Source organism: Peromyscus californicus, unplaced genomic scaffold, assembly GCF_007827085.1.
Source record: "Peromyscus californicus insignis strain IS unplaced genomic scaffold, ASM782708v3 Scaffold_4__1_contigs__length_199733344, whole genome shotgun sequence".
In the NCBI taxonomy this organism is placed as follows: Eukaryota; Metazoa; Chordata; class Mammalia; order Rodentia; family Cricetidae; genus Peromyscus; species Peromyscus californicus.
Window position 1 is genome coordinate 84575022 of NW_026294562.1, and position 19772 is coordinate 84594793.

General features: G+C 49.9%; 2 protein-coding genes across 3 annotated transcripts in view; one reads left to right on the forward strand and one right to left on the reverse strand.

The window, feature by feature from the left end:
* Iqck (IQ motif containing K) overlaps positions 1-4249 on the reverse strand; it is a 138632-nt gene extending 134383 nt beyond the window's left edge. For both annotated transcript variants that reach the window (XM_052761157.1, XM_052761156.1), the window contains exon 1: positions 4063-4249. In XM_052761157.1, coding sequence (XP_052617117.1) covers positions 4063-4249 — 187 coding nt within the window. The remainder of the gene's footprint in view (positions 1-4062) is intronic.
* On the forward strand, positions 4133-18281 carry Knop1 (lysine rich nucleolar protein 1). The gene is made up of 5 exons (XM_052761155.1): positions 4133-4401; positions 7664-8589; positions 10415-10483; positions 12669-12746; positions 16502-18281. Exons 1-5 carry the CDS (start codon positions 4248-4250, stop codon positions 16811-16813), a joined length of 1539 nt encoding a protein of 512 aa, XP_052617115.1. The 5' UTR covers positions 4133-4247; the 3' UTR covers positions 16814-18281.
* Positions 18282-19772: the final 1491 nt, after the last annotated feature.

The window sequence follows — 19772 nt, forward strand, 5'->3', positions numbered from 1 at the left end:
CATAGAGATTGCCTGCATCTACTTTCCAAGTGCTGAGGTTAAAGGTGTGTACTATATGTGTGTTGATATAAAGAAGTTGGATTTCCTGCCCACTCTCAACTGCAGGCATCTTCTCAGTAAATATGTCCTGTGCTAAGTGGCAGGACCATTTATTTGGGTTAAAACTTGGACCAGTGGATGTGGGAGGTGGGAGAAGACACTGATGAACACTGATGAGCAGTGCCCAGAGCTGGTTGATGTCATTTTCTCTGGCTTGCTCAGCTGCTCTGTTGGAGGAAGAAGCATTCATTCAGGGCGGACCCATGCTGGGATCTGACCAGTGGGATGAAGGACCTACTTTCCAATAACTGCTGAGCTTGAGAATGATTAATCGATGGGTCAAGGACAGCAAGAGGATATTGATAGCAGTAATCACGATGGTGCTAAAATAGGAAACGAAGAGCTTCAAACGCTGAGGCTCACTGTTGCTTAAAACCATTAACATCACATACCACTCTATGATTTAATTAGAACACTGGAAGGAAGGAAGCTTATTGATAACAATACAATCTTGAGAATACAAAGGCTTTAGTTGTTGCTGGAAAGATGAGGAAGAACAATGATGAACATTTATAAATAGGTTATCAGATAGGCAGGCAGGCGCACACACAGCAGTAGAGCCAGGGAGGAGGAAGGACTCAAATTAGATACTGACCAATGGTGTACCTTGTTTTCATGAATTGAGCTCCTGCCAGGTCTACTGGCTGTGATATGTTTTTAATGGATTAATGCTCATAGAACATAATAACTAACTTCAGTGATAAGATTACCAGAAAGAATACACACTTTTTATTCCCCCTGCTACCCACCGCCCCTTTTTCTTGGCTCTTTGGAGAGTCTATGTAGCTCAGGGTGGCCTCAAATGCTGGGTCTTCCAGTTTCAGCCCCTTGAGTGCCAGGATTACAGCTGTGCACCACCACACCCAGCTCCATGCTTCCTCTAAGAAGCTGAACATACTCTCTATGTTCTTACTATACTAAACTACACTGTTTATATGTGTAAGAATTAGGTTTAGTCATTCGTCCAGTTAGCTGCAGCTATCAACTTGACACAGACCAGAGTCATCTGAGGGAGTCTCAACTGGGGGATTGCTTCAAACAGACTGGCCTATGGACATGTCTGTGGGCCTTTTCTTGATTGTTCATTGATGTGGGCAATATGAGCACTGGGCAGATGGCCCTTGTTTATATATTTTTAAAAAAAAAGCTGACTTAGCAACAGCCAGGAGAGCCTGCCAGTATCATTTTCCCATGGTTTCTGTTTCAGTTTTCTGCTGTGAGTTCCTGTCTTGGCTTCCTTCAACTGTGGACTAGAACCTGTAAGCTGAAATAAACCCTTTCTTTCCCGAGTTGCCTTTGGTTAGTGTTTTATTATAGCACAAAATAACTAGGACAGTCATCTAGGTCGAAGTCATGGTGGCCATATATAGAACCCATCATCAGTACCTCATGCTCAACAGCTCTTACTCTGTGTCACCAACTCACTTGTTTTCAGAGCACACTGAAACTTTTGTCCCTGTTTTACCCAGACATGACAGCCCCACAGAAACCAATTCCACAACAGAAGGCAAAGCAAGTTTCTTTATCAATATTTAAGATCATGTATTGATGCAGGGCATCTTCTCATACATTATCTCATTTGGTCCCCACTAGAGAGCCCTGTGAGGTAGGAACTAACTCCCCAGAGAGCACCTCCCCAACACTACTTGTGATACTGTCAAGTTGACAGGGTTTAGAACCACTTAGGAGATAACACTCTGGGCATGTCTGTAAAAGAAGTTTCTAGATTAGATTGAGGTGGAATGATCTATGAGGTCCTGGACTGAATAAAAAGGAGAAAGTGAGTTGAGCCCCAACATCCATCTCTCTCTGTTTCCTGGTTGTGATGCAATGGGATTGGCTCCCATGAGCTCCTGCTGCAATGATGGACTGTGTAAGCATTGCAGCTTGGATAGAAAGGTATCCTGGTAGTCAGGAGCCAAGGAATACCACAAAGTCACTGCAAGTATAGCAGCTTACAGCCCTGCTCCAGGGAAATAACCACATAGAGACTTATCTTGCTCGCTCTGTGTCTCATGGCATCATCTCCTCTGACTTCACCCTTCTACTCCCCAGCATTCTCTCCCCGAAATTCCTGCCTAGCCATCAGCCAATCAGTTTTTTTTTTTAAATTAACAATGAGAGCAACATTCACAGTATACAGGATTATTCCACAGTATGTTACAGGCTCTGCTCGCTTAAGGGAGTTTCCCCAGAGAAAGTCTTACAGCTCTGCTTAGGTCCCCAGGAGTGTAACAACTCTGCTCCTTAGGGGAAGGTTTCCCCAGCGAAACTGTTACAGCTCTACTCTGCTCTAGTGAAAGTTGTTACAGCTGGGCTTCACTCCAGTGAAAATGTCATACCACACAACACACCTCACTCAAGACATTTATTGGGAAGGAAGAATGGAGGAGGGTGGCTGCCTCTAGTGAGGCAGCAGCAAACTGAGCAGGTACAGAGCTTATATAGGGTTCCTTGGAGGGCGGGGGTGGGGGGAGATGGGTGTGTGTGTGGGACTTTCCAGGGTAGTTCGTGATTAGTGGGATTTAGTGCTCAGGGGGCTCCGGGATTGGTGGGATTTCAACCCCTGTTCCCAAGCCAGGGTCAGGGTGTTTTTCCTTGGCCCTTTTCACTCTACACTACAGACTATACCCTCAAACTGTGAGCCAAAATAAACCCTTCCTTGAGTCGCTTTTGCGAGGTGTTTTAATCACAGCAATAAGGGAAAAAAAAACTACACAATGTAGTTTGGAACTGTACTATAAAGAACTATTGGAAAAGTGAATTCTCTGGGTAAAAGACAACAGACACCCAAATATTGCTGTAGATTAGTTCCTCAGGTAAGGACTCTAAGGGTGAAACTTACAAGAATATCAAAAGTAAACATTTTTCTCTGGAGCAAGTGTTACACTGAAGAAGGAATTCAAGCCCTAACGGGGTTGAAATAGATGGTTTGGGGGTACTGACTCTGAGCCCACAACTCTTTTCCTTTGTATTCTCCATTTCTTCCAACTTATCTCTCTTCCCTTTATACACTAGCAAATTTACTGTTTCCATTCAATAAACGTTTACTGACCCGGAACCATCAATGCAGCAGCTTTATATTGCCATTTAAATTTATTAAAATTAAGTAAAGTAAAAAATTTGGTCCTTCAATTCTGCCAATCTCAAATCACATCTCAAACACATTTAACAGCACAGATTGTTAAGGTTCTATTAGTACTGTATTGGACAGTTAATGTAACAAGAATGAAAATCTTCCAGCAGTTGGGAGGCTGAGGCAGGAGTATTCTGAGCTGGAGGCCAGCCTGCAGTACAAAGTGAGAAAAGAAAAAAGGGAGACGGAAAGAAAGGACTGGGAAAGACAGAGAGAATGATTAGAAATGAATCTATGTCTTTGACTTTGAGATCCGAAAGCTTAGGAATGAAGGAAAACTAACTCTTCCCGTAACCAAGGATTTGTGGCCACGTGGTTCCAGCTCCTAACATCACGACGTACGTACCATTATTATGCCCACCGGAAGACTATCACAGGACCCCACGACCAAGGTACGTGAGCTGCAAAGGAACATGTGATCCAGCTTGTGTTTGTGGGAGTTCAGAAAAGGCTGGAGGCAAGAAGAGATCAAAACTCATCTGTCTACACCTAAGTACTCCCCAAATGGACCACTGACTCCCTACACTGGAATTAATCTGTCTACAAAGCCCATTCCCTGCTTCCCATCGGAAGCTCTGCGGGAGGACGGAGTCTCCACCCCGAAGCTCCACACTCCGCAACTCCCTGACTCGGGTTCCTCCTGAATGCCTGTTGCCTGCGGTCGCACCGGGATCCAGACAGCCGCCAGCCTGTTTCTCCGCGTGTGGGCCCGAGTCTTGGCTAGTCCGCCCGGGCGCGTCACCCGCCTGGCACACAGAAGCTTGGAACGCCCGTCCCCGCGGGTCCCGCCCGCGTCCCGCCTGGCCGGGCTAGCGGCGGCCGCCTACCCTCGCAGATCTGCTCCCACAGGTTCTTCCCCGGCGACTCGGTGACCTGTGCGGGCGACACAAGCCTTTCTAGGGACCCGGGCGACACTGGGGGCACGGGCGTCCGCGCAGTGACCGACGAGTCCGCGGAACCTCCCGCCTCCTCGCGCAGCACACCGCGGTTGGACACCTGTCTAGGCACCGCCATGCACGCGGTTTCCATAACAACCGTGGGCACCGTGAGGCCGCGACCCGGAAGAAGACGGCCCTCCCGGGGGCGTGCCAGAAACGCGAAGATGACTTCCGGGTCGCGGCGGCGCGGGTGTTCACGTGGGCAGGCCTGGCCTGCGGGTGGACCAGGTGAGTGCGGGTTGCGTGGGCCGGCCTCGGTGAGTGGGGCCTGCACGGTGAGGGAGAGGAAAAACAAAGAAAGTCACCCCCAAACCTGTCCGCGGCCCTCGGTTTCTCCCCAAGCCTTGGAGTCGGCCCGGGGAGGATCCTGGCTAGCAGCCTGCGGTTGGTGAGGACAGCACACGCTCCTCTGGGTTCGAATCCGTGTTCTGCCCCTTGCTGACTTTGAGACTTGGTGATTTAACGTCTCCGAGGCCTATGAGTTTTTGGGGTCACACCAACTCTGTCTGAGGCCTCCGCGGGAATTTAAAAGTGCTTTAAGACAGGGCGTACGGGCCCACATCTGTAATTGCAGCACGCGGGATGCTGAGGCAGGAGGATCACGAGTTGCAGACCAGCCCGGACAGTATAGCCAAACTTTATCTGAAAAATAAAGCGCTTTTGAAGAAAGCATGTGTTTCTAGGTGATGCAGTGTAGGTTCGTTTCCACTGATGAGAGTAGATACCTGTACAGTTCCAGGGCAGTAAAGGAGGGAGGGTGTTACAGAGTGCTGAGTGGCAGAACCGAAAAGTGGGTTAAGCTGACTCCTGGGACTTTTCTTACTCCTCTCTTGACCACTACCCCCAATCGTGTAGCATCCTGGTCTTACCTGATACCACCCTCTAGGGGCTTGTATCTTCCTCTCTTTTGTGAGTCCCCTTCCTTCGGTATGCCTTGAGGCCCAGTCCGTTCCCTGCTTAATTACCATCCCTGTAGTCCTGTTCATGTCGTCCATGTTGGCTAGAGTCACACCTTTGCCTCAGACCTGTCCGGACACCTGTTCAGTGGGTGTATCAAGGTACCTGTCCAAGGCAGCTTGTTTCACCCAGCTGTCCAATCACTGTCAACTTTTGTCTGAAAGGTTGACATCACCACCCTTCTATTGCTCAAGCTAGAAAACCACATTCAAACATTTTCTTGACAACTGGACACAGTGTGTTGGTTAGTTGCATGTCAACCTGACACAAGCTAAGAGTCATTTGGGAAGAGGAACTCCCAGTTGAGAAAATGCCTCCATGAGATTGGTCTGTAGGCAAGTTTTGGGGCATTTTCTTGATTAATGATTGATGTGGGAGGGCCCAGCCCACTTGTGGGTAATGCCCCCCCCCCCAGAGGTGGTTTTGAATTGTCTGAGAGAGCAAGGTGGGTTAGCCATGAGAAGCAAACCAGTAAGCAGTGTCCCCCATGACATCTGCATCACTTCTTTCCTTTGGTTCCTGCCGTGGATTCCTGCCCTGACTTCCCTCAGTGATGGACTGTAACCTGAAAGAGTAAGATGAACTAAATCCTCTCTGAAAGTTGCTATTGGTCGTGTGTTCTACCACAGCAATAGAAGCCCTAACAGACAAGCATGTTGTGTGATTTCCCAATCCTGAACTTAACAGCCTTGCTTCTTTTGGTCCTTGCTGGGGGGAAGGAGGGTTGAGCTAGCTTCCTGTGTACCCCTGACTGGCCTGACACTCAACATGTAGACCAAGCTGGCTTCTAACTTGTGATTTTTCCAAGCTTGGGAAATGATGCCATCATGCGTGGCCTACCCTTCCTCCTATCCCCTGTGTCATCTTGTTAGGTGTCTTTCCCCCATCTACTTGCCTTTTGATGACTGGGGTTTATCTCATTCATCTCTGAATCATTAATAGTCCTGTAGTAAGTACTGACAACCTGCTATGGGCCAGGCACTGAGCAGCTCCAGGAATACATCAGGCAATAGGGTAGATAGGAATGGATGCATGGGTTTAGATATTACCAGAAATGTCCATGTAACCATAGAGCATGGGGTCTAAGGAGGTCTTCAGCCCTGAGCACTGGGAGGTAGCCTGTGGTAAGGACTTCCTCCTCTTCTTTTTCCTCCCTAGACTTGAACTGTAGCTCAGGCTTGGCCTAGATCTTTGAAGCTGCCAGGAATGACCTGAGTCCTGTGTGGACCCTGTGAGCTCAAAGCCAAGGAGTGCTGCAGGATGAAGTTGCTCCTGGCCTCCTAATTTCCAACCTTCCCCCGTCCCCACCCCAGAAATTTCTGATGTTTTGTCTCTAGATTCCCTCTAGTCCAGGGAGTAGCAAGAACCAGCCTGGTGACTGTAGTGAAAGCCATATATTGAGTCCTGCAGCTGCTTGTCATGAGTATTTCTATTTTCCCGAGGAAAGCTAGGTAATCAAGGTTTTTGTTTTTGTTTTTGGTTTTTTTTGGTTTTTTCAAGACAGGGTTTCTCTGTGTAGCTTTGGAGCCTGTCCTGGGTCTTGCTCTGTAGACCAGGCTGGCCTCGAACTCACAGAGATCCACCTGGCTCTGCCTCCCGAGTGCTGGGATTAAAGGCATGGGCCACTGCCGCCCGGCTGATAATCAAGGTTTCTAAGTGTTATTGCCACTCATTAATTCTTCACAGTCATGTTGAAATTGAAGACAGTGAAACAGGCTTGCAGACTGAGGCTTCCCCCAGTTGAATACCTTTTGGTATGGATTGGTAACACTGAGGTCCAGAGAAGCCAATGGTAGGAGGCAAGGAAAAGAATACCAGTGTTTGCATTTGGCCCAAGTGTGTGGAGTCCTGGCTGAGGCTTGTCAACTGTGCCACATTGTTTTGGTAGCTTGGGATGGTAAAAGTTGGTAGAGGGGGGGTTCATTCCTACCTAGTGTAGGAGCGCTATTTAAATGAGTCAGAGGAAGGGGTTGGCTTAACTGTGGCACTTCATTGGCTCTGGTGATAGTCAATGAGGAGGGCTGCTTGGAATTTCTCTCTGCTTCATCTGGTAGAAGGGAAAGTACGGGGCCAGCCAACAGCTTGATCACAGTTGGGTCCTGCAGTGCGGGCTTGGGTAGGCACTTGGTAAGTATCTGTTGAATTTAGGTCGGGATTGGGGGATTTCAGGAAGATGGTAGACAAGGTCTCAACAGGGCTCAAAGCCTTTTCTGCAGGTTCTCCAGCACCTCTTCAAGAATGGATGGATTATTTCCTCCCAGAAAAGGCAACTGACATTCAGAGAGATTAGGTGATCAGAGTCAAATTGAGTGAGTAGTTTGGGTTTGAACGAAGGGCCATCTGGATTTACACTCTTGCCATTTGAGGGTCTTTCCTCTTGCTCCCAGTGAATGGGAGTTGTTTCCCCATCTCCCTCCCTCCCCTGTGCCCCCATGTCAAACTGCCCACTCAGAGAAACAGTGAAGAACTTCAGGACCACAGCCTGCGAGTGGGTAAAATGATAAATTTGCATTATTTCTGTTTTTCTCCTCAGGAATGGTTACCAAGACTCAGAAAGTAGACCTGGGCCCCCAGCTCCCAGAGAAGAAGAAAAAGAAGAGGAAGAAAAAGAAGGTGGTTGCAGAGGTCACAGATCCAGAGACTCAATACTCAGTCTTAAACAGTAATGATTATTTTGTCGATGGTTCTCCTCCAAGGGCCACATCCCCCTCTAACAATGTGGGTGAAGGGCAGGTCTCTGAGATGCCATTGGGCAAGAGAAAGAAGAAAAAAAAGTCCCCTAGTGCTCACTTGGGGGAGCGCCTAGAGTCTGAGGCCTCAGGAGCAGGACGGAAAAAGTCCGCCAGCCCTAGAAGGCAGGTCCGTGAGCAGTCAGCAGAATGCCTCAGTGGAGAGAAGAAAAAGAAGAGGAGGAAGTCCTTAACACAGGCTACCTCCCAGTGCTCAGGGCTGAAGACCTCCCTAGACCCCAAACATGCTGAGAAGGTTAGCAAAGCTGGTAAGAAGTCCAAAAAACACAGGAAAGAAAAAAAGGTTCTGAACACTGAAGCCTTTCCTCCCCAGGACCCTTGGCTCTGTGAGGCTGGGGATGCTCTGCACCCATGCTCAGGGTGGGCAGAGGCCGGGGAGCAGGCAGCCTTGGGGCAGAAAAGGAAACAGGGGAGATCCAAAGAGCACAGCATGAAGAAGAAGAAGAAGAAGAGCCACCAAGAGGGAGACATCCTCCCAGTCCACTCCAAGCTCTCCATGGAGAACGGCCTGAAGAAAGGAAGTAAGAAGTCAGTCAGAAGTGAAACTTTGGACTATATCCCTATAGACAGCCCAAAGGCCTCTGGGAAGAAAGGCAAACCCAAGAAAAAGGTGGACCGGCCGGATGGTGAAGGGCTGGCTGGGAGAAGGAAGAAAAAGAAGAGGAAAGAGAGTGAAATAAAGGAAGACCCTGGGCAGGAGGAAGAAGAGGTAGGTTTCCTTGGGACCTGGGATAGGGTTGCCATGTGAGTGCCTGTATACATGTCAGGCTGAGCACTTGTGCCCCCCCCATGTGCGTGCATGAGAATATGTGCTAGAAAAGGGTAGGAGTTACCTATTTTCAAGTAAATTGGGTCCAAGGGCTCCTGCAGCATCATGAGTAGTACAGGTGTCCTTCACCATCCTAAATGGGTGTCCGTTTTTTACAGGAATGTCTTATGGGTTGTGTTCTTCCCACTTGCTGGCGGGAGCCTGATAGTTGGAGATAGCCTGGTATCTGCAGCTCCGGGCTGTAGGATTACATAGTGTGCCTGGTGCTCTGAGCTCTCAGCTTCATAGCCTGCTCCTGCCCAGCTCACAGACAAGGATAACGTGAGGATGAAGGGACTTTGTCTGAGGTTACCCAGCTGGGACCAAGTAGACTTGGGGCTCACACCCAGGCAGTGTTGCTTCTGATTCAGGAGACCCCTGAGTGTGTCAGGAGATGCCTGTGTGTCCTTTCCCAAAAGCCAGTGTTTCAGCAGTCCCTCTGTGATTGATGTTGAGCATTTACTAAGGAGCACTTTGGGAGATAGGGCCATCAGGAAGATGTTGCTGGTCTGCATCTACTCTCCCAGATGGGGTTGGGATGATGGGGGTGGCTCCACGTTGGGGCCTGCAGGGGGCTTCTGATTGCTGGCATCCTCCTAGCCTTGTCTGCATGTATTAGGCTCTGTTTGACCACACATGGCTCATCTGTGGAAGTCAGAAGACAATTTTGAGGAAGACCATTCTCTCCTTCATTATGTGGGTCCTGGGTAAACTCAGGTCAATCAGGCATGCTAGCGGGCTGACCCTACTACTCCTCTTTATTCAGAAACTCAGACCTAGGGAGATGGTTTAGTGAGTAAGAGTGCTTGCTCTGTAAGCACTGGGACCTGAGTTCAACTCCCTAGTAGCCACCTAAAAGCTATGCATGGCAGTATGTGCATGTGACCTCAGCACCGGTGGGAAGGGAGATTCCAGGAGCTAGCTTCTGGTCCTTTGAGAGACTCCCATCTCAAGGCAATGAAGAAGGGAGTAACAGACACTAATTGCCTCCAACAAAAAGTACATGCATGTAACACACAAAATTCAGGGCAAGAGGAACCCAGAGGTTTAAAGCTAGTTCCCATTTAATTTTAGGACCTCTTTCTCCAAGGAGACCAAGGGAAAGGTAGCCCCTCTGCCTCACATCTTCCAGACAGCCCACACAGTTTCCTGAGTCCCACAGGCCAGGAGTAATAGTATAAGGAAGGGTAAGGAGTGCCCCGCCCCCCATCTCATAAACACATACATGACACTGGGGCCAGGCACAGCATTCTAAAGAAAGAATGCAAAAGCTGTTGGCAGTTGTCATTTGCGGTGGCCTGGGGACTGCCCCTGGTCTGACTTACAGTTAGAGGGTACCCCGAGAACCTGGATAAAAATGGTTGAGGAGACCCCTCCTGGGCCGTCAGCAGGCTAAGAGTAACTCAGTTGCACACCAGCCATTGAGTCAGAAGACCTGGGTTGGAGTTAGCCCTGTCACTGAGCTGCAGGGTGACCTGGTTGTAAGTCCCTTTACCTCTCTGAGCCCCAGCTTCTTCATCTGTCATCTAGTTTAATGCCGCATTTGCTGGGGACATGCTTGAAAGGGAAAGTGCGCAAAGCTTCGTTGGCTGAGGTTCTGTCCGGGTGGCAGAAGCTAGTGCTGCTGTGCTTGCTCGTCTTTCCTCGATCGTATGGTTTACTCAGTGGGCTGCTGGGGCTGGGCTCCTTCACAGCTTGCCTGAGTTACTGTCTGCCTTCCCTGCAGGAGTCGGACACAGACCTGGAGGTAGTACTGGAAAAAAAAGGCAACATGGATGAGGCCTGCATAGATCAGGTATGGCCCAGCTGTCCTGTGCCCTCCCTTACCTCTTTCTCCCCCTAGGAACCCTCAGCACCCATCAGGCCACAAATTCCTGGGCTCAGAGGGACTAGGGTCTCCGAAGGCCTCTTGGCCAATTCCATGACACACCTCTAGGGGCAGGTGGACTCGTACCCTCCTGCACCTCTGGCCTCGGGGGGTCCCAAAGCTTCTGTTACTATTTCTGAGGGTCCTGACAGGCCCTCCCATGTAGCCCATTGCAAGGTGTCAGGAAGGTGGGGTCCTATGACCCAGTCACACCCATGCGGTGTCTCCACTAACTCAGGAGCTTGAGAGAGAAATATCTTAGAGACTAGTTTCCACTCTGTCATGTGCAGATTCCTGTGTGGGATTTAGACTTTGTGGAGATGGGATGTTTTTATGTTCCTTGACCCTAGGGCCTGGCAGGACTGAGGAGCTGTGGGGGCCTGGTGTTAGTCCGTGGTTCACTGGCTGCTGACCCTTCTCTTATATGAGTCAGCATGGGTCTTTACGGGCAGCTGTGGAGACCAAGGGGAGGGTGTATTAGAAGGAGTCACAAGTCCAGATAGATGGCAGCTGGTCCCCATGGTGCCTGCTGAGGCAGCACTGTGACAGATCAGATAATCCTGCCTCACAGGTCCTCATCTCCACCTTGGGAGAGAGGAAGATGGAGGCTGTGTTTAAAAGTGGGTAGGGTCTGAGGAGAGCCACCTGAAAGAGGTGGTGATATGCTAACCCTGCTATAGTGCTGTGGGTGTCGGGGAACTACACTTGCCGGAGAGAGATGCATGCTATGGCTAAGGGGAGGACCAGAGGAGTGATGCTGCCAGAGCCTCTCTCCAGGGCAGGCCTAGACCGCTGGCCTCCAGGGCAGGCCTAGACCGCTGGCCTCCAGGGCAGGCCTAGACCGCTGGCCTCCAAGGCAGGCGTAGACCGCTGGCCTCCAGGGCAGGCGTAGACCGCTGGCCTCCAGGGCAGGCCTAGACCGCTGGCCTCCAGGGCAGGCCTAGACCGCTGGCCTCCAGGGCAGGCCTAGACCGCTGGCCTCCTGGTAGCTCCTAACCTCCAGGGCCAGGGATGATTTAGTGGCCTAGGACACCTTGCCGAGGGGCCGACCATGGGGCCTCAATTCTCCCAGGCCCTGTCTCTTGGCAGCTTGGGTCTCCTTAGTCCCCTAAGATAGCCAAATGCTGGGCAGCCCCAGCCATCCAGCACTGTGCAGAGCTCTTGGCTTTGAGGTTCTCTGTGCCAACTAAATGTAGTCCCTGAGGCTTGTCAGGGTGGCCCTTGAGTCTCTTGTTTTCCCCATAAATACTAAAGTTGGTTGTGTGTAACATGGGAAGATAAGACATCGGAGAGGAAAAGCAGCTGGAATCCTCCCTCACTGTCGTTAAGTGAGCTCCTCCTGGCACTTGTGGTTTCTCTTGCTCCGTGTGTGACTGAGACAGGGGAGTCGTGCAGTGTGTAGTTCTGTCCACTCACTGCTCTGTCTTGTGGAGTACTCACCTGCTACCCGCATCCCTGCTTTTTTCCTTACAGCAGCTGTTACAGATTTTGTGTTTTGACTTGTATGAAGGGTCCCTTCATTTCACAGTCCTGGAGAATAATCAGAGTTACACCTAAATCCTTGGGAAGGAAGCAGAAGCCCTGGGGTGCCAGCAGAGGCCCTGAGCTGGCCTAGCCCGAGAGTGCCCAGCACACTGCTACAGATGCTTCTGCCTCACCTACCACAAACTTCTGTTTCCCCAACCACAAGCTTCCTTAGCTTTTTAGCTCAGGAACAATCCAGTGATCAGAAAGGTTAGGTGAGTTTTGCAAGGCTGCATCGCTGGTCAGCAGTATTGCTGGGATTCCAGCTTGTGTCTGCCTCGTGGAAGTTTACTGCACTATACACTGCGCAAGACAGGGCCTTGGCATTGCAGTGTGGACAAGTTTCAAAACATACCACTGTTCTAGAAGGTTCTTCTGGTAAAGGTGGATGACCCTATTACAAGAAAAGTACTTCTCAAGAAATTGTGCCCAAGTGTTTCAGGCCAGGGGACCAACTATTAAACCAGAGTGTCCTGTGTGCTTGGTAGCAGAATGAAGGTCTTGATCTGCCACCCCACACCCCTAGCCCCACCTCTGTGCAGCATTAAGATTCTGGGTCTCATCATCCTCTTCTTTCGTCCTTGCATAGGTGAGGCGGAAGGCCTTGCAAGAAGAGATTGATCGTGAGTCGGGCAAGACAGAGGCTTCAGAACCCAGGAAGTGGACGGTGGGTTTGCTGTGGTGGGCTTGACATCCAGAACCTAAGGTGCCCAGCTGATCAGGCACAGAGCTGGTCTGAGCCAACTTTGCTTCTTCTAAAAGGGTGCTGGTCTCTCTGCTGGGAACTGGGAGCTGGCCACTGAGATGTGCCACCTAGACTTCATGTCCTGTTGTGGATGTGGGGTGACCTGCAGATTAATCACAAGGGGCTCTTTGTAGCTGTGAAAAGTGCCCATGGAGGGCTGCTAGGAGCATGCAGGAGGTGTGGAAGTGGGGGGGGGGGGGGGGGGGGTCAGGCCTCCTAAGACTTCAGAACCTTAAGACCCTCTCTGAGAAGGTAGGCCAGGTGGGAGAGGATATGAGGGTAATGGACTTGGCTACATAGGTTGTTGGGCCTGGCCATAGCACCACCTCTCTGTAGCATGAATCTTAACTGGTCTTATCAATAAAATCAAACCTGAGGCCAGTTATTGGGGTGAATGCTGGAAGATCAGAGAAGCAGAACAAGCCACAGCTACCTCACCTGGCCAATTTCTCAGCTGATCCTGTTTCCTCAGACTGGAAGCCTCTATGTCCTAATATCCAAATGGCTCTCAGCTGAACTGTACTGCTCAAAACCTAAAAGCTTAACCAGCGAAATGCTTCTAGTTTCTGGTCCTCACGCCTTATATACCTTTCTGCTTTCTACCATCACTCCCTGGGATTAAAGGCTCGCTTTCTGGGATTAAAGGCGTGTGTCACCATGCTTGGCTGTATCCTTGAACAGCTGGATTTCTGCCTCTGGAATGCTAGGATTAAAGGCGTGTGCTACCACTGCCTATCCTAAGTATCTAGTGACTGTTCTCTGACCCCAGATAAGTTTATTAGGGTACACAATATTTTGGGGAACACAATACCACCACACCTCTCTGCCTTCAGTCAGCTGCCTAACCTCAGCCCCTAGGTGGCATCCACGCTGTGTTGGCGCTGTGCTAGGTGTGGAGGTACACAGGACCCCATCATCATAGTCTGTCTAGTGTAGTCGTTGTCCGTCTGTGGATCACAGCGCCTTGGGGGTCAAACGGCCCTTTCACAGGGGTCACCTAAGACCACCGGGAAAACACAGTTCATAACAGTAGCAAAATTACAGTTATGGGGTAGCAACAAAAATAATCTGTGGGATCATGTTGGGGTCACCACAACATGAGGAACTGTATTAAAGGGCTGCAGCATTAGGAAGGTTGAGAACCACTGCTCTAGGGCCAGGAGGGGGTGAGTGTGGGAAGTGGTATGCTGTACTAGATGATTAGAGTAAGGCTTCTCAGGGCAAGTGATACTTGTCCTAAGACCCGAGTGTGGTGGCACCAGTCCTTAGCATGCAGGGCAGTGGCAAGTGCACCCAGAAGTGGGAGTGGGCTCAGACTGGGTAACACGATAGCAGGAACTAGCTCAAGTGTCACACCAGTCCACTCCCAGACCACGGGGCAGTTTTTCCTGGGCAGTGACCCAGGGGAGCCACTGTAGAGGGTAGGTATGAGAAAGGTAATAGGAGGTAGAACAGAAAGGTTTGTAATATGTTTGGGAGATGTGGCCGTGGATTTGTTGAGTGAATTTAGGGGAAGAGAGGGGAGGGCCACACCTGGGGGCGGGGAGAGGCATCTGCCTGCTCTGTCCTTAGCTTCCTATTTTAACAGACAGCATTGATTTGGATGGAAGGCCTGAGGCCAGTTACTGACTGCCACTCTCTAGTGTCTTCTTGGAGAACCTTAGGTTCCATTCCTGTGAAATGGAGCTCCTATTATGGCCCGGGGGGTGGTGATGGTGAGTAGGTTTTTTTGTTTAGATAGGGTCTCATGTAGCCTCTTGTACTCGCTATGTAGGCAAGTATGAACTTGAACTCCTAATCCTCCTGCCTCAGGACCTTGGTCACCTGCTTGTGGAAATTCCATTGCCTTGGTGGGGATTCCAGACTGGCAGGACCAGCAGTCCTAGAAGGCCAGCTTGCCAGGCCCGGTCAGCCCTTGGCTGTGGGCTTAGATCTAATTGGTGTCACAAGCAGCATCTGCCTTAGACACTGCAGCCTAGGAAGCCACACTTACGTGGGTCACATGAGGCGGAGAGGATGTCACCAGTTGATCTTGGACAGCTGTTGTGACATCTCTTTGGACTGTCCCCACCACCGACCTGAAATGAGTGCTAGGCTGGCACTTGGCTCTCGGGTAGTTCCCAGGCCCTGTGGAGGCCAACCGTCAGGTGGTGAGAAGTAGTGCGCTGTGCACCTAGGGTGTGCTGGAGATTGTGTGCTGGGGCTTTGGCATGAGATGTGACTCAGTTCTCTGAGCTGTGTGAAGGTTAGCCCATGAGAGGAGGACTTGGAGGCTTAGGGAGAGGGGTTGTGACTTGATCAGCTACACGGCTGGGCCTTCATCCTAAGCTGCGAACTTCAACATCCCAGTCTTGGGGACCTGGGCTACCTGCCACTCTCACAGACCTGAGGTGGAGTGGGTCTTGGCGCGCGCTCACGTTTTCTAGCACAAGGGGCCTCCGTATACTGGTGATAATGCAGCACCTGTTTCCTGACCCACTCTCTTGTCCGGAGTACCTGGCTGGTGAGTGCTGGGTTGTGGGCAGCTTGTTACGTTGAGGCTGAGGGGAGGGTGATGATGTGCTCTATGCTACAAGAAGGTGAGGAAAAGGGTGAGGGAGGTGGCTCGGTGGCTAAAGTACTTGCCACTCAAGCAAGCATGAGGACCTGAGTTTGAGTCCCCAGAAGCCCCATGAAAGCCAGACACACAGCACAAGTGTCTGTGACCCCCGCCCTCCTATGAGGTGCTAGGTGTCTGTTATATGGCACTGACCTGTGGAGGTACAACCAAACATCTACTTACCCCGTATAGGGAACCAATGTCAGACCAAAGTAATGATACCACCAAAGTCAAACTTGCTGAGTAAATTAGTTTATTGGGGTTACAGGAGTATGGGTGGGGGGTTACTTAGAAGAGTATGAATAACTGAAGGGTGGCTGCATTACCAAAAGTCCGCCTCGTCATGAGTGACAGCTCATGAAAGCTGAAACTCTGGAGCACTCTATACAACTTACAGGCTGCTCAACTGGTCTGCATGCAGTCCTTCCTGCTTATGTAACCCTGAGAAGGAAGGGGCCTTGTGATCTGCTAAATTCCAGGAACTGCCTGAGACTTGTGAGTTGTTTACTTCCTGGGTCTTAATAAGGTTTCCTCTCAGAATGGATACTTAAAATCAGAGATCACTATACAGTACAGGCTATAAAGGAGGATCTCTGGAAGCTCATGGCCAGCTAATCATATGCAGCAGAAAAGTCAATAGAGAGCTTGTATCAAAAAAGGTGGAAGACAAGGCCCAACCCCTGAAATTGTCCTCTGACCTCCACATGTGTGTGCATACACACAAAATAAAACACAAGTTGGACTGTGGAAAAGTTGAGATGTGTTACAAAGTCAGGTGAGGTGTGTTTGTGTTTTGAGGTATGGTGAGTGATACATGAAGTGAAGTGAAGTTTCTCACTGTCACCCTGTGTTGGGAGAAAGAGTAGAGCTCAAATTAACTTGATGTGCAGTGATGCACTTGTTAGAAGCCAATGGTGGGCTCTCAGGCTGGTCATTCTCTAATTGGGAGTCATCTTGACACATCGCTGCCATTAAGCTTTAGGGCTCATTAGGATGGACAAAGCAGTCCATTGCTTGGCTGAGGGTGAGGGAAGCATTTGTCTTCAAGGGCAATGACAGCCTTTTACTCTCCACTCAGGGAACCCAGTTTGGCCAGTGGGACACTGCTGGCTTTGAAAACGAAGAACAGAAGCTGAAATTCCTGAAGCTTATGGGTGGCTTTAAGCATCTTTCCCCGTCATTCAGCCGCCCTCCCAGCATGTCTAGCAGGTCCAACATGGCCCTGGACAAGAAGTCTTCAGACACACTCCAACAGAATCTCCAGCGGGACTATGACCGGGCCATGAGCTGGAAGTACAATCGTGGGACTGGCCTGGGCTTCTCCTCTGAGACCCGCAAGGTCTTCTACATTGACCGGAACGCCTCCAAGTCTATCAAGTTGCAAGATTAAATTTTACTGTTCTGTTCCTGTTCTCGATCAGTTTTGCATCTGCCAAGTTGGTCTGAATTAATCACCTGCAGATAATTGAGGACCACTCACGATGAGTTTTGGACAAGCAGGTGGAAGCTGCTTGTGTGTCAGGAGCCAGTACCAGTGGCTAAAACCTCCTATTTTCTATATTAAACCTTCCATCTCTTTGGGTGAAAGTGTTTTAAGTAATAGTAGCTAGCAGTTGTTGCCATATGCAGGGCCCTGACTAAAGTGTTTTCCTGCATTGATGTCTTTAAACCTAATTATGGAATGGGTGCTATTCTCTCCAGATGCCGAAAGTTAAGTTCAGGGATAAAGTAATAAAACTGCCCAGAGTCACCTTCCATTAAGTGCCACCAAGAGTACATCACCCAGCATCACCAATGATCAGTGAATGGAGAAAGCAAGCGTTGTGCCGTGTCTTCCATGGGGACCAAGAAGTTTGTTTCCTTTTGTCCTCGTCAGGAGGCCGGTGAGGTGCACCAGGCAGGTGCGGCCGAGCTTCTTCTCTGGGAGATAGACCTCTGCGCTGGCTGCTTTCCTGCTGTCATCCTTCGGAGTGCTGTGCTTGGACCTGAGGTGCCTGTGCATTGACTGGACCTCAGCAGGGCATTGAACAGCAGGGAATCCTGCATGTGGACCCTGGCAGAGTCTCAGCAGTGTGTTCGCAGGACAGACAACCTCGGACATCTTGTGTGAAGTCAAATGTAAGGAGGAATGGAGAAGAAGGTGCTTCATCTGCTGTGGGCACCGTCCCCACCCTGAACTACACAGCAATCTTCAGGGAGCTTCAGATTCAGAGATCTGTGTGACCTGACTTTCTCTTCTACCTTTCGGCAGTGTGGCATGGGCTCACATAAGGACGTCTTCCTAACTCTTGGCCTGGCACCTCACACAGACATCCCATTGCAGGTCTGATCTCCCTGGTCTAGCCAGGAGTTTGGGGAGTAGAGGGATTGGTGCTGTACTCATCCAGGACAGTCATTCTTCTGGCTCCATCCTCAGCGTTTATGTAATTGAGCTGGTGGGAATATGGCAGAAACGATTCCAGGCTGCAAATGCCCCATAGTATTTCACAGTTGGGAGAAAACCCTTTTTACGGCCAAAGAAACTTCCAGCAACCCCTTAGGAAACCTTTTATGGCTTCATTCAGTTCTGTGTGGTTGTTCCTGTATCGGCCCCTTTAGTAAGGGAGATGCCCCTCGGGCCAGCCAGGGAGAGGATGAGGTGTTCAGTACTACCACATGGGCAGCAGTGGTGAGACTGCCTGAAGCAGCTGCCTCTACTCCACCCTGTCCCGCCCGTCGGCATGGGCCATGTCACATCCTACAGATATGTCTGCTAGCAAAGACTAGCCACTTCCCTCAGTCTTTCATAGATTTAACCTCAAGATACAAAAAAGTGGCCACCTTCATTCTCAGAGGGCAGAATTCCAAATTTGAATCAACGTCTAGACCAGTGTTTCTCAATCTGTGGGTCACAACCCCTACATGTGTCTCATGTCAGATATTTATGTTTACAATTCATAGCAGCAAATTTACAGTTATGAAGTAGCAACAAAGTAATTGTGGTTGGGGGTCAGCACAACATGAGGAACTGTACGGAAGGGTCACAGCATGACGAAGTTTGAGAACTGCTGCTTTAGATAAATTTCTTTTGGCCTTGATCAGCCAGCTGTGTGACTCCAGTAGTTCGTGTTCCTAAGAGGTCACACTCCAGTTTGAGCGTGCCTTAGCTCATCAAAAACTTGCACATGGCCATCTCTTTGGTGGTAGAGGATAGATGGGTTGCCATCTCATGCCATGCACACCTTGGTAATTCATCAAAATGTGAGGGTCAGATCTTTCCCTTCCCTGCCACATGTCTCAGTGCTGAAGGACTTGAACTTGTAGCTTGGTGTCTTGGCACTGGCTTAGGTGCTCCATTTGCTCACCCTTCTCTGTGAACAAGAATTGGAGTCTGTAAGCAAAGAAGGCTGTAGGGCCTCCTCGGGGAGTCCAGCCTCGGCTCAGCTTCTCGCAGGTATGGGCACTGAACGGCTGTGCTGCTTTTAACTAGGTTCCTGTCCAACCAGCAGTGGCTTGAGCTGCCTTACCTCTTCTCAGAACTTCAGTCTTCTGTATGATGTCCACATATGGATGTGGGAGGTCAGTGACCCTACACAGACCTTGAACTTGGCTGTCTCTCAGGCATTTCTCACCACTTACTGTTACTCTATAGTAATATCCTTGTCCACAGACACTCAAAATCTCATGATTCCTACCACTTTGTTCTTGAGCTGATTTCTGTGCAGTCTCTACTTGGGTCCATGAGGCCCTCTCCTGAGGCTACCTTTTTACACCCTGACCTGTCAAAAGTATCTCCCGATTACACAGTTGTCCCCTAGAGGAGGGTATGCACTCAGCTCTGCAAGCTTCATACTAAGGTTGTGGCAGGCAGAACACTCTGTGGCCTCACCCTTTTGGCAGAAGGGAATTAAGGTTGCTAGTCAGATGAATTTGAAATAAGATCCTGGATTACCTGAGTAGGCACTTCACAAAATTCCTTAACTAGAAAGTGGCAGAAGAGTCATTGTGGAAGAGACTTGGAAGCCACAGACAGCCACTTGGGAAGGAAAGGGCCACAAGCCAGGAACATGAGCAGCCTTTAGAAGCTGTGCGACACTTCTGCCAGAGCACCCACAAAGGAACTTAATCTTGTTGACCTTGACCTAGCCCGGAGGGACCAGTGAGTTGTGACCAACAATTGTCAGATGGTGAAAAACCACAAGAAGCCCCTGTGCATGTAATTTGTTAGAGTAGCAAGAACCAGGAACTAGGACATGGCCCTGTTTTTCATTTCCTAAGTCTCTTCATATGTTCTTCCTAAGGGGAGTAGATGCCATCCCATGCAGATGGGTTTTCAGAGGCCAGCCTGTCAGTGAGTCAGGGAAACTGCT

What these genes read in the sequence shown, in the direction of transcription:
- Knop1 (XM_052761155.1), top strand. Translation starts at nt 4,248, where the DNA reads ATGCACGCGGTTTCCATAACAACCGTGGGCACCGTGAGGCCGCGACCC. An exon ending in ATGAGGCCTGCATAGATCAG is followed by an intron (nt 10,484 to 12,668) that starts GTATGGCCCAGC and finishes GTCCTTGCATAG; the next exon opens with GTGAGGCGGAAGGCCTTGCA. An exon ending in CAGAACCCAGGAAGTGGACG is followed by an intron (nt 12,747 to 16,501) that starts GTGGGTTTGCTG and finishes CTCTCCACTCAG; the next exon opens with GGAACCCAGTTTGGCCAGTG.